Raw genomic sequence first — 13,232 nt, forward strand, 5'->3', positions numbered from 1 at the left:
AATAGTCAGTCCTCTGGACACTGTAACAGAGACACATTCAATAGTCAGTCCTCTGGATACTGAAACAGAGACACATTCAATAGTCAGTCCTCTGGATACTGAAACAGAGACACATTCAATAGTCAGTCCTCTGGATACTGTAACAGAGACACATTCAATAGTCAGTCCTCTGGATACTGTAACAGAGACACATTCAATAGTCAGTCCTCTGGATTCTGTAACAGAGACACATTCAATAGTCAGTCCTCTGGATTCTGTAACAGAGACACATTCAATAGTCAGTCCTCTGGATACTGTAACAGAGACACATTCAATAGTCAGTCCTCTGGATACTGTAACAGAGACACATTCAATAGTCAGTCCTCTGGATACTGTAACAGAGACACATTCAATAGTCAGTCCTCTGGATACTGTAACAGAGACACATTCAATAGTCAGTCCTCTGGATACTGTAACAGAGACACATTCAATAGTCAGTCCTCTGGATACTGTAACAGAGACACATTCAATAGTCAGTCCTCTGGATACTGTAACAGAGACACATTCAATAGTCAGTCCTCTGGATACTGTAACAGAGACATATTCAATAGTCAGTCCTCTGGATACTGTAACAGAGACACATTCAATAGTCAGTCCTCTGGATTCTGTAACAGAGACACATTCAATAGTCAGTCCTCTGGATTCTGTAACAGAGACACATTCAATAGTCAGTCCTCTGGATACTGTAACAGAGACACATTCAGTAGTCAGTCCTCTGGATACTGTAACAGAGACACATTCAATAGTCAGTCCTCTGGATACTGTAACAGAGACACATTCAATAGTCAGTCCTCTGGATACTGTAACAGAGACACATTCAATAGTCAGTCCTCTGGATACTGTAACAGAGACACATTCAATAGTCAGTCCTCTGGATACTGTAACAGAGACACATTCAATAGTCAGTCCTCTGGATACTGTAACAGAGACACATTCAATAGTCAGTCCTCTGGATACTGTAACAGAGACATATTCAATAGTCAGTCCTCTGGATACTGTAACAGAGACACATTCAATAGTCAGTCCTCTGGATACTGTAACAGAGACATTGTGGCCCCTCAGAGGGGGAAGGGCATACTGACCCTTAGGCATCGTCTTGTGCCATTTGACTTTCTTAAAAAAAATGTAACCTTTATTTAACTAGGCAAGTCAGTTAAGAACAAATTCTTATTTGCAATGACAGCCTACCGGGGAACAGTGGGTTAACTGCCTTGTTCAGGGCAGAACTAGAGATTTTGACCTTGTCATCTCAGGGATTCGATCCAGCAACCTTTCGTTTACTGGCCCAACGCTCTAACCACTAGACTACCTGCCGTGTTGGCCGGAGTTGACAGAGAGGACATATATTAGGGCCGAGCCTACAGAATGTCATACCAGACTGTTGAATATTCAGGATGTCCTGATGGGTCCTGCTTTGTGATTGGTCAGGGGAGACATTTGTCCTGGGATGTTTTAATGTAATTATGCACACTCTAGAATGCCCTTCAAGCCAATCAGAAATGAGTATTCAACAATGCCGTGGTAAAACGTGTGTAATATATCAGTTATTTCTGTGTCGTAACAGCAGTGCCGGTGGCTCCGGTCAACGTATCGGTAAGTCAGCTGAGATCAGACTCTGCCATCATCACCTGGAGTGTACCACAGGGAGACACTGTCATCGGATACGTCATCTCACAACAGGTAGGAGATAATACGACAAACATATATAATATACACTAACCGGTCAAACATTTTCTTTATTTTTAATATTTTCTAAATTGTAGAATAATAGTGAAGACATCAAAACGATGAAATAACACATATGGAATCATGTAGTAACCAATCAATTAAAAGTGCTGTACAGAAACCCAGCCTAAAACCCCAAACAGCAAGCAATGCAGGTGTAGAAGCACGGTGGCTAGGAAAAACTCCCTAGAAAGGCCAGAACCTAGGAAGAAACCTAGAGAGGAACTAGGCTATGAGGGATGGCCAGTCCTCTTCTGGCTGTGCCGGGTGGAGATTATAACAGAACATGGCCAAGATGTTCAAATGTTCATAGATGACCAGCAGGGTCAAATAACAATAATCACAGTGGTTGTAGAGGGAGCAACAGGTCAGCACCTCAGGAGTAAATGTCAATTGGATTTTCATAGCTGGTTAATTCAGAGTATCTCTACCGCTCCTGCTGTCTCTAGAGAGTTGAAAACAGCAGGTCTGGGACAGGTAACATGTCCGGTGAACAGGTCAGGGTTCCATAGCCGCAGGCAGAACAGTTGAAACTGGAGAAGCAGCACGGCCAGGTGAACAGGGGACAGCAAGGAGTCATCAGGCCAGTTAGTCCTGAGGCATGGTCCTAGGGCTCAGGTCCTCAGAGAGAGAGAAAGAAAGAAAGAAAGAGAGAAAGAGAGAGAATTAGAGAGAGCATACTTACATTCACACAGAACACCGGATAAGACAGGAGAAATACTCCAGATATAACAGACTGACCCTAGCCCCCCGACACATAAACTACTGCAGCATAAATACTGGAGGCTGAGACAGGAGGGGTCGGGAGACACTGTGGCCCCGTCTGACGATACCCCCGGACAGGGCCAAACAGGCAGGATATAACCCCACCCACTTTTCCAAAGCACAGCCCCCACACCACTAGAGGGATATCTTCAACCACCAACTTACAATCCTGAGACAAGGCCGAGTATAGCCCACAAAGATCTCCGCCACGGCACAACCCAAGGTGGGGCGCCAACCCGGACAGGAAGATCACATCAGTGACTCAACCCACTCAAGTGACGCACCCCTCCTAGGGACGGCATGGAAGAGTACCAGTAAGCAAGTGACTCAGCCCCTGTAATAGGGTTAGAGGCAGAGAATCCCAGTGGAGAGAGAGGAACCGGCCAGGCAGAGACAGCAAGGGCGGATTGTTGCTCCAGTGCCCTTCCGTTTAGCTTCACACTCCTGGGCCAGACTACACTCAATCATAGGACCTACTGAAGAGATGAGTCTTCAATAAAGACTTAAAGGTTGAGACCGAGTCTGCGTCTCTCACATGGATAGGCAGACCATTCCATAAAAATGGAGCTCTATAGGAGAAAGCCCTGCCTCCAGCTGTTTGCTTAGAAACTCTAGGGACAGTAAGGAAGCCTGTGTCTTGTGACCGTAGCGTACGTGTAGGTATGTACGGCAGGACCAAATCGGAGAGATAGGTGGGAGCAAGCCTATGTAATGCTTTGTAGGTTAGCAGTAAAACCTTGAAATCAGCCCTTACCTTAACAGGAAGCCAGTGTAGAGAGGCTAGCACTGGAGTAATAGGATCAAATTTGTTGGTTCTAGTCAAGATTCTAGCAGCCGTGTTTAGCACTAACAGAAGTTTATCTAGTGCTTTATCCGGGTAGCCGGAAAGTAGAGCATTGCAGTAGTCTAACCTAGAAGTGACAAAAGCATGGATACATTTTTCTGCTTCATTTTTGGACAGAAGGTTTCTGATTTTTGCAATGTTACGTAGATGGAAAAAAGCTGTCCTTGAAACAGTCTTGATATGTTCGTCAAAAGAGAGATCAGGGTCCAGAGAAACACAGAGGTCCTTCACAGTTTTATTTGAGATGACTGTACAACCATCAAGATGAATTGTCAGATCCAACAGAATATCTCTTTGTTTCTTGGGACCTAGAACTAGCATCTCTGTTTTGTCCGAGTTTAAAAGTAGAACATTTTCCGCCATCCACTTCTTTCTTTATGTCTGAAACACAGGCTTCCAGGTAGGGCAATTTTGGGGCTTCACCATGTTTCTTCGAAATATACAGCTGTGTGTCATCCGCATAGCAGTGAAAGTTAACATGTTTCCGAATGACATCACCAAGAGGTAAAATATATAGAGAAAACAATAGTGGTCTTAAAACGGAGCCTTGAGGAACACCGAAATGTACAGTTGATTTGTCAGAGGACAAACCATCCACAGAGACAAACATATCTTTCCGACAGATAAGATCTAAACCAGGCCAGAACTTGTCCGTGTAGACCAATTTGGGTTTCCAATCTCTCCAAAAGAATGTGGTGATCGATGGTATCAAAAGCAGCATTAAGGTCTAGGAAAACGAGGATAGATGCAGAGCCTCAGTCTGACGCCATTAAAAGGTCATTTACCACCTACACACGTGCAGTCTCAGTGCTATGATGGGGTCTACAACCAGACTGAAGCATTCAGGAAGGCAGTGAGTTGCTGTGCAACAGCTTTTTCAAAGATTTTTGAGAAGAATGGGAGATTCGACAGTTTTTTATATTTTCTGGGTCAAGGTTTAGCTTTTTCAAGAGAGGCTTTATTACCGCCACTTTTAGTGAGTTTGGTACACATCCGGTGGATAGAGAGCCGTTTATTATGTTCAACATAGGAAGGCCAAGCACAGGAAGCAGCTCTTTCAGTAGTTTAGTTGGAATAGGGTCCAGTATGCAGCTTGAAGGTTTAGAGGCCATGATTATTTTCATCAATGTGTCAAGAGATATAGTACTAAAACATTTGCGTGTCTCCCTTGATCCTAGGTCCTGGCAGAGTTGTGCAGACTTAGTACAACTGAGCTTTGGAGGAATACGCAGATTTAAAGAGGAGTCCGTAATTTGCTTTCTAATGATCATGATCTTTTCCTCAAAGAAGGTCATTAATTTATCGCTGCTGAAGTGAAAGCCATCCTCTCTTGGGAATGCTGCTTTTTAGTTAGCTTTGCGACAGTATCAAAAAGAAGAAAAAAAGTGTTTAACAAATCAAAATATATTTTATATTTGAGATTCTTCAAATTGCCACCCTTTTCCTTGATGACAGCTTTGCACACGCTTGGCATTCTCTCAACCTGTCACGAATCCCGTTCCCTGAGTCTGTTTTTTGCCTGTGTTCTGTCCTGGAGTGTTTTTTCCGGCGTCCTGGAACGCACCATGTCTGGTTGCCGGGCAAAATTAGCCAGTTGGGAGAGTTCTGATTACCCGCACCTGTATCCCATCAGCTATCTGCACACCTGGTCCTGATCATCATCTCTCCTCTTCTTAAGCCCGGACCTGACATCCATTCCCTGCCGGATCGTTAGCCATGAACAGTATGTTGTGCACACGAACCAGCCTCCAGTTGATAGAGTTTGTTTTGTTTTGTTATGTTGTTTTGTACGTCTTGCTTGCCTTTAACTTACCTCCGTTTGTTCTGTCTACAGCCATTCACCCGGAACCCATATCCCATCCCTGTCTGCTCGTCGCCAGTTTTTGTTTATCCCTTGGATCTGCCTATCCAATCCCATCAACACACCTCCGCTGCCCGCTCCACCACCTGGAACTATCTACCTCCACGTTCTCATTTATTAATAAATACTCACCATCTTCATACTCACCTTGTCCTGGTCTGCTTCTGGGTCCAATTTTGGTAAACCCTGACACAACCAGCTTCACCTGTAATGCTTTCCCAACAATCATGAAGGAGTTCCCACATATTTTTTATTTAACTAGGCAAGTCAGTTAAGAACAAATTCTTATTTTCAATGACGGCCTAGGAACAGTGGGTTAACTGCCTTGTTCAAGGGCAAAACGATAGATTTGTACCTTGTCAGCTTGGGGATTTGAACTTGCAACCTTCCGGTTACTAGCTCAATGCGCTAACCACTAGGGTACCCTGCCGCCCCATATGCTGAGCACTTGTTGGCTGCTTTTCTTTCACTCTGCGGTCCGACTCATTCCAAACCATCTCAACTTGGTTGAGGTTTGTGGAGGCCAGGTCATCTGATGCAGCACTCCATCACTTTCCTTCTTGGTAAAATAGCCCTTACACAGCCTGGAGGTGTGTTGGGTCATTGTCTTGTTGAAAAACAAATGATTGTCCCACTAAGCCCAAACCAGATGGGATGGCGTATTGCTGCAGAATGCTGTGGTAGCCATGCTGGTTAAGTGTGCCTTGAATTCGAAACAAATCACAGACCGTGTCACCAGCAAAGCACCCCCACACCATAACACCTCCTCCTCCATGCTTTACGGTGGGACGACACATGCAGAGATCCTCTTTTCACACACACTGCGCCTCACAAAGACACAGCGGTTGGAACCAATTTGGGCTTCAGACCAAAGGACAAATTTCCACCGGTCTAATGTCCATTGCTCTTGTTTCTTGGCCCAAGGAAGTCTCTTCTTCTTATTGGTGTCCTTTAGTAGTGGTTTCTTTGCAATTTGAACATGAAGGCCTAATTCACGCAGTCTCCTCTGAACAGTTGATGTTGAGATGTGTCTGTTACTTGAGCTCTGTACAACATTTATTTGGGGTGCAATTTCTGAGACTGGTAACACTAATGAACTTATCCTCTGCAGCAGAGGTAACTCTGGGTCTTCCTTTCCAGTGGCGGTTCTCATGAGAGCCAGTTTCATCATAGCGCTTGATGGTTTTTGTGACTGCACTGCAAAGTTCTTGACATTAACCGAATTGACAGACCTTCATGTCTTAAAGTAATGATGGACTGTCATTTCTCTTTGATTATTTGAGCTGTTCGTGCCATAATATGGACTTGGTCTTCTACCAAATAGGGCTATCTTCTGTATACCACCCCTACCTTGTTACAACACAACTGATTGGCTCAAACGCATTAAGAAGGAAATAAATTCCACAAATTCACTTTTAACAAGGCACACCTGTTAATTGAAATGCATTCCAGGTGACTAACTCATGAAGCTGGTTGAGAGAATGCCAAGAGTATGCAAAGCCGTCATCAAGGCAAAGGGTGGCTACTGTGAAAAATCTCAAATGTAACACTTTTTTGGTTACTACATGATTCCATATGTGTTATTTTATAGTTTTGATGTCTTCACTATTATTCTACAATGTAGAAAATAGTAAAAATAAAGAAAAACCCTTGAATGAGTAGGTGTTTCCAAACCTCTGGCTGGTAATGTATGTGTGCTTGTGTGTGTGTGTGTGTGTGTGTGTGTGTGTGTGTGTGTGTGTGTGTGTGTGTGTGTGTGTGTGTGTGTGTGTAGAGGCAGGACGGGCTGATGCAGCGTTCCATTCGGGAGGTGAACTCGTCAAGTCGAGCTTGTGTGTTGTGGGACCTGGATGAAGACACACACTACAGCGTACAGGTACAGGTTAGAGGTCAGGGGGTAGAGGTAGAGGTCAGGGGTTAGATGTAGAGGTTAGGGGTTAGAGGTAGAGGTCAGGGGTTAGAGGTAGAGGCCAGGGTTAGAGGTTAGGGGGTAGAGGTCAGGGGTTAGAGGTTAGAGGTAGAGGTCAGGGGTTAGAGGTAGAGGTTAGGGGTTAGAGGTTAGTGGGTAGAGGTAGGAGTTAGAGGTAGAGGTCAGGGGTTAGAGGTCAGGAGGTAGAGGGTAGAGGTCAGGGGTTAGAGATCAGGGGGTAGAGGGTAGAGGTCAGGGGTTAGAGGTCAGGGAGTAGAGGTAGAGGTCAGGGGTTAGAGGTCAGGGGTTAGAGGTAGAGGTCAGGGGTTAGAGGTCAGGGGGTAGAGGGTAGAGGTCAGGGGTTAGAGGTCAGGGAGTAGAGGTAGAGGTCAGAGGGTAGAGGTCAGGGGTTAGAGGTAGAGGTCAGGGGTTAGAGGTAGAGGCCAGGGTTAGAGGTTAGGGGGTAGAGGTAGGAGTTAGAGGTAGAGGTCAGGGGTTAGAGGTCAGGGGGTAGAGGGTAGAGGTCAGGGGTTAGAGGTCAGGGAGTAGAGGTCAGGGAGTAGAGGTAGAGGTCAGAGGGTAGAGGTCAGGGGTTAGAGGTCAGGGGGTAGAGGGTAGAGGTCAGGGGTTAGAGGTCAGGGGTTAGAGGTAGAGGTCAGGGGTTAGAAGTAGAGGTCAGGGGTTAGAGGTCAGGAGTTAGAGGTAGAGGTCAGGGGTTAGAGGTCAGGGGGTAGAGTGTAGAGGTCAGGGGTTAGAGGTCAGGGAGTAGAGGTAGAGGTCAAGAGTTAGAAGTAGAGGTCAGGGGTTAGAGGTAGAGGTCAGGGAAAAGTATTCAGACCCCTTGACTTTTTCCGCATTTTGTTACATTACAGCTTAATTCTAAAATTGATTAATTAGATACTTTTTTCTAATCAATCTACACAAATACCGCAAAACAAAAACAGGTTTTTAGACATTTTTTGCCAGTCTCTGAATGTCCTTGAGTGGCCCAGCCAGAACCCGGACTCGACCCGATCGAACATCTCTGGAGAGACCTGAAAATAGATGTGCAGCGACGCTCCCCATTCAACCTGACAGAGTTTGAGAGGATCTTCAGAGAAGAATGGGAGAAACTCCCCAAATACAGGTGTGCCAAGCTTGTAGCGTCATACCCGAGAAGACTCGAGGCTGTAATCGCTGCCAAAGGTGCTTCAACAAAGTACTGAGTAAAGGGTCTGAATACTTATGTAAATGTGATATTTCATTTTTTTTATATACATTTGCAAAAAAAAAAAAAAAATCTGCTTTCGCTTTGTCATTATGGGGTATTGTGATGTCATTATGGGGTAATGTGATGTCATTATGGGGTATTGTGTGTAGATTGATGAGGGGGGAAAAAACCATTTAAATCCATTTTAGAATAAGGCTGTAACGTAACAAAATGTTAAGAACGTCAAGGGGTCTGAATACTTTCCGAATGCACTGTAGGGACTGTGAAGAGACCCCTGGTGGCATGTCTTGTGGGGTGTGTATGGGTGTCTGAGCTGAAAGATATTTGATTATGCAGACAATGTGAAATTTTCATCAGAGTAATATTTCTCATAAAAACTAGGAGAAGTAGTCAATCTCTTGTCCACAGTAACCAGGAAAGTTCTGTTGTTGATGTTAGTTCTGTATTGTGCAGTTAAGGACAAGACGTGCTGCTCTGTTTTTAACCAGCTGCAGATTTGATAGGACTTTCTTTGCTGCATCTGCCCATATTACCAGACAGTCATCAAGACGGGAGCCTGAACCACCAGTACAGTTGATCTTGGTGTCAAAAAAAACCCACAGAACATCTTGTTATAACAGACATACCTCTCCCCATCTTCACAACAACTTTGTCAATATGACTTGACCATGATAACTGACCATCCAATGTTATACCTAGGAGTTTAACTTCCTCAACTTGCTCAACGGTCACACCCTTTATACACAACTCCTGTTGAGGTTTAGGTCTTTCAGTTCTAGATGTATTTAAAACCAGTTTATTATTAATCACCCATTCTGATACCGACTGTAACTCCTTATTAAGTATTTTATTGAGCTCACTGGCTTTGGGTGCTGACATGTAGAGTGTGGAATCCTCTGCATACTGTACATAGTCATTCTAGCTTTCGACCAATGAGCAGTTGTAAAAATAGACATCTACCCCTGATCTAATGTACATAGCTGATGTTGGAGAATCTTCCATGGAAGAACACTTTCTGGGTTCTCGTTGGATAAATAACTCTCCAACCAGGTGATGTAAAACCCTAGCAATTGAGTTTCTTCAATAACAATTTCTGATCAAAAATATCAAAGGCTGCGCTGAAATCGAACAATATAGCTCCAACTATCCTCTTATAATCCCATTTATTTTAACCAATTATCACTCATCTGAGTCGGTGCAGTACACGTTGAGTGTCCTGCTCTACACGTATGCTGAAAGTCAGTAGTAAACTTGTCCTCTGGGAAAATAGCATTGTATTTGGTCGAACACAATCCTCTCTATCAGTTGACTAAGAACAGGCAGCAAACTGATTGGTCGTCTGTTAGAGCCAGAAAAGGGTGCTTTACTATTTTTTATAATAGTAATAACTTTAGCTTCCTTCCACGCCTGTGGACACACACACTTCTTTAGACTTAAAACAATAAGGGTGCTAATACAGCCTGCTACCATTCTCCATAGTTTCCCATCGAGTTTGTCTATACCTGGTGGTAATACAGCCTGCTACCATTCTCAATAGTTTCCCATCTAGGTGGTCTATACCTGGTGGTAATACAGTCTGCTACCATTCTCAATAGTTTACCATCTAGGTTGTCTATACCTGGTGGTAATACAGTCTGCTACCATTCTCAATAGTTTCCCATCTAGCTTGTCTATACCTGGTGGTAATACAGTCTGCTACCATTCTCTATAGTTTCCCATCCAGGTTGTCTATACCTGGTGGTAATACAGTCTGCTACCATTCTCAATAGTTTCCCATCTAGGTTGTCTATACCTGGTGGTAATACAGCCTGCTACCATTCTCAATAGTTTACCATCGAGTTTGTCTTATACCTGGTGGTAATACAGTCTGCTACCATTCTCAATAGTTTCCCATCTAGGTTGTCTATACCTGGTGGTAATACAGCCTGCTACCATTCTCAATAGTTTCCCATCTAGGTTGTCTATACCTGGTGGTAATACAGTCTGCTACCATTCTCAATAGTTTCCCATCTAGGTTGTCTATACCTGGTGGTAATACAGTCTGCTACCATTCTCAATAGTTTACCATCTAGGTTGTCTATACCTGGTGGTAATACAGCCTGCTACCATTCTCAATAGTTTCCCATCTAGGTTGTCTATACCTGGTGGTAATACAGTCTGCTACCATTCTCAATAGTTTCACATCTAGGTTGTCTATACCTGGTGGTAATACAGTCTGCTACCATTCTCAATAGTTTCCCATCTAGGTTGTCTATACCTGGTGGCAATACAGTCTGCTACCATTCTCAATAGTTTCCCATCTAGGTTGTCTATACCTGGTGGTAATACAGCCTGCTACCATTCTCAATAGTTTCACATCTAGGTTGTCTATACCTGGTGGTAATACAGCCTGCTACCATTCTCAATAGTTTCACATCTAGGTTGTCTATACCTGGTGGTAATACAGCCTGCTACCATTCTCAATAGTTTCACATCTAGGTTGTCTATACCTGGTGGTAATACAGTCTGCTACCATTCTCAATAGTTTCCCATCTAGGTTGTCTATACCTGGTGGTAATACAGCCTGCTACCATTCTCCATAGTTTCCCATCGAGGTTGTCTATACCTGGTGCTAATACAGTCTGCTACCATTCTCAATAGTTTCCCATCTAGGTTGTCTATACCTGGTGGTAATACAGCCTGCTACCATTCTCCATAGTTTCACATCTAGGTTGTCTATACCTGGTGGTAATACAGCCTGCTACCATTCTCATTAGTTTCACATCTAGGTTGTCTATACCTGGTGGTAATACAGCCTGCTACCATTCTCAATAGTTTCACATCTAGGTTGTCTATACCTGGTGGTAATACAGTCTGCTACCATTCTCAATAGTTTCACATCTAGGTTGTCTATACCTGGTGGTAATACAGTCTGCTACCATTCTCAATAGTTTCCCATCGAGGTTGTCTATACCTGGTGCTAATACAGCCTGCTACCATTCTCAATAGTTTCCCATCTAGGTTGTCTATACCTGGTGGTAATACAGCCTGCTACCATTCTCAATAGTTTACCATCTAGCTTGTCTATACCTGGTGGTAATACAGCCTGCTACCATTCTCAATAGTTTCCCATCTAGGTTGTCTATACCTGGTGGTAATACAGTCTGCTACCATTCTCAATAGTTTCCCATCTAGGTTGTCTATACCTGGTGGTAATACAGTCTGCTACCATTCTCAATAGTTTACCATCTAGGTTGTCTATACCTGGTGGTAATACAGTCTGCTACCATTCTCAATAGTTTACCATCTAGCTTGTCTATACCTGGTGGTAATACAGCCTGCTACCATTCTCAATAGTTTCACATCTAGGTTGTCTATACCTGGTGGTAATACAGCCTGCTACCATTCTCAATAGTTTCACATCTAGGTTGTCTATACCTGGTGGTAATACAGCCTGCTACCATTCTCAATAGTTTACCATCTAGCTTGTCTATACCTGGTGGTAATACAGCCTGCTACCATTCTCAATAGTTTCCCATCAAGGTTGTCTATACCTGGTGGTAATACAGCCTGCTACCATTCTCAATAGTTTACCATCTAGCTTGTCTATACCTGGTGGTAATACAGCCTGCTACCATTCTCAATAGTTTCCCATCTAGGTTGTCTATACCTGGTGGCTGATCATTATTGATAGATTACAATAGTTGTTCCACCTCTCCTACAGTGACTTGACCAAATTCAAAACAGCAATCCTTCTCTTTCATTATTACATATTTTATATAAAAATATGATGGTTCACTGTTCAATGTTGTCATTTCACTTCTGAGGTTTTACACGTTAGTGAAATAGTCATTGCAATGCAATATCGAAAGGTTTTGTAATACATTTCCTGTCAACTTCAATGAAATATGTACACTGAGTGTACAAAACATTAGGAAGACTTGCTATTTCCATGACATAGACTGACCAGGTGAATCCAGGTGAAAGCTATGATCCCTTATTGATGTCCCCTGTTAATTCCACTTCAATCAGTGTAGATGAAAGGGGAGGAGACGGGTTAAAGAAGGATTTTTAAGCCTTGAGACAACTGAGACATGGATTGTGTATTCAGAGGGTGAATTGGGCAAGATGTAAGTGCCTTTAAACAAGGTATGGTAGGTGCCAGGCACACTGGTTTGAGTGTGTCAAGAACTGCAACGCTGCTGGGTTTTTCACACTCAACAGTTTCTTGTGTTTATCAAGAATGGCCAACTTAACACAACTGCTGGAATCATTGGAGTCAACATGGGCCAGCATCCCTGTGGAACGCTTTCGACACCTTGTAGAGTCCATGCCCCAATGAATTGAGGATGTTCTGAGGGCAAAGGGGGGCAACTCAATATTACACTGAACAAAAATATAAACACAACATATAAAGTGTTGGTCCCATGTTTCATGAGCTGAAATAAAAGATCACAGAAATGTTCTACACACACAATAAGCTTGTTTCTCTCAAATGTTGTGCACAAATGTGTTTACATCCCTGTTAGTGAGCACTTCTCTTTTGCCAAGATAATCCCTCCACCTGACAGGTGTGGCATATCAAGAAGCTGATTAAATAGGATGATCATTACACAGGTGCACCTTGTGCTGGGGGGGGACAATAAAATGGCCACTCTAAAATGGGTGCCGTTTTGTCACACAACTCAATGCCAACAAATGTCTCAAGTTTTGAGGAAGCGTGCAATTGGCATGTTGACTGCAGGAATGTTCACCAGAGCCGTTGCCAGAGAATCTAAACAACAACAAACAGTAGGGACTTAGACAGCCACAAGGGCTAACCGCGGCGCAAGCTGTGTTCAAGCAGTCAAGGAATCCTTGCTATCTTAATAGCTAGTTAGCAGCTAGGCTAGCTGCTATG

General features: G+C 43.6%; 1 protein-coding gene across 2 annotated transcripts in view; it reads left to right on the top strand.

The window, feature by feature from the left end:
• fndc4b (fibronectin type III domain containing 4b) overlaps positions 1-13,232 on the top strand; it is a 30,527-nt gene that overhangs the window by 9,395 nt on the left and 7,900 nt on the right. For both annotated transcript variants that reach the window (XM_071366743.1, XM_071366742.1), the window contains exons 3-4: positions 1,604-1,719; positions 7,009-7,110. In XM_071366743.1, the coding sequence (XP_071222844.1) occupies positions 1,604-1,719; positions 7,009-7,110 (218 nt within the window). The remainder of the gene's footprint in view (positions 1-1,603; positions 1,720-7,008; positions 7,111-13,232) is intronic.

Source organism: Salvelinus alpinus, chromosome 25, assembly GCF_045679555.1.
Source record: "Salvelinus alpinus chromosome 25, SLU_Salpinus.1, whole genome shotgun sequence".
NCBI lineage: Eukaryota > Metazoa > Chordata > Actinopteri > Salmoniformes > Salmonidae > Salvelinus > Salvelinus alpinus.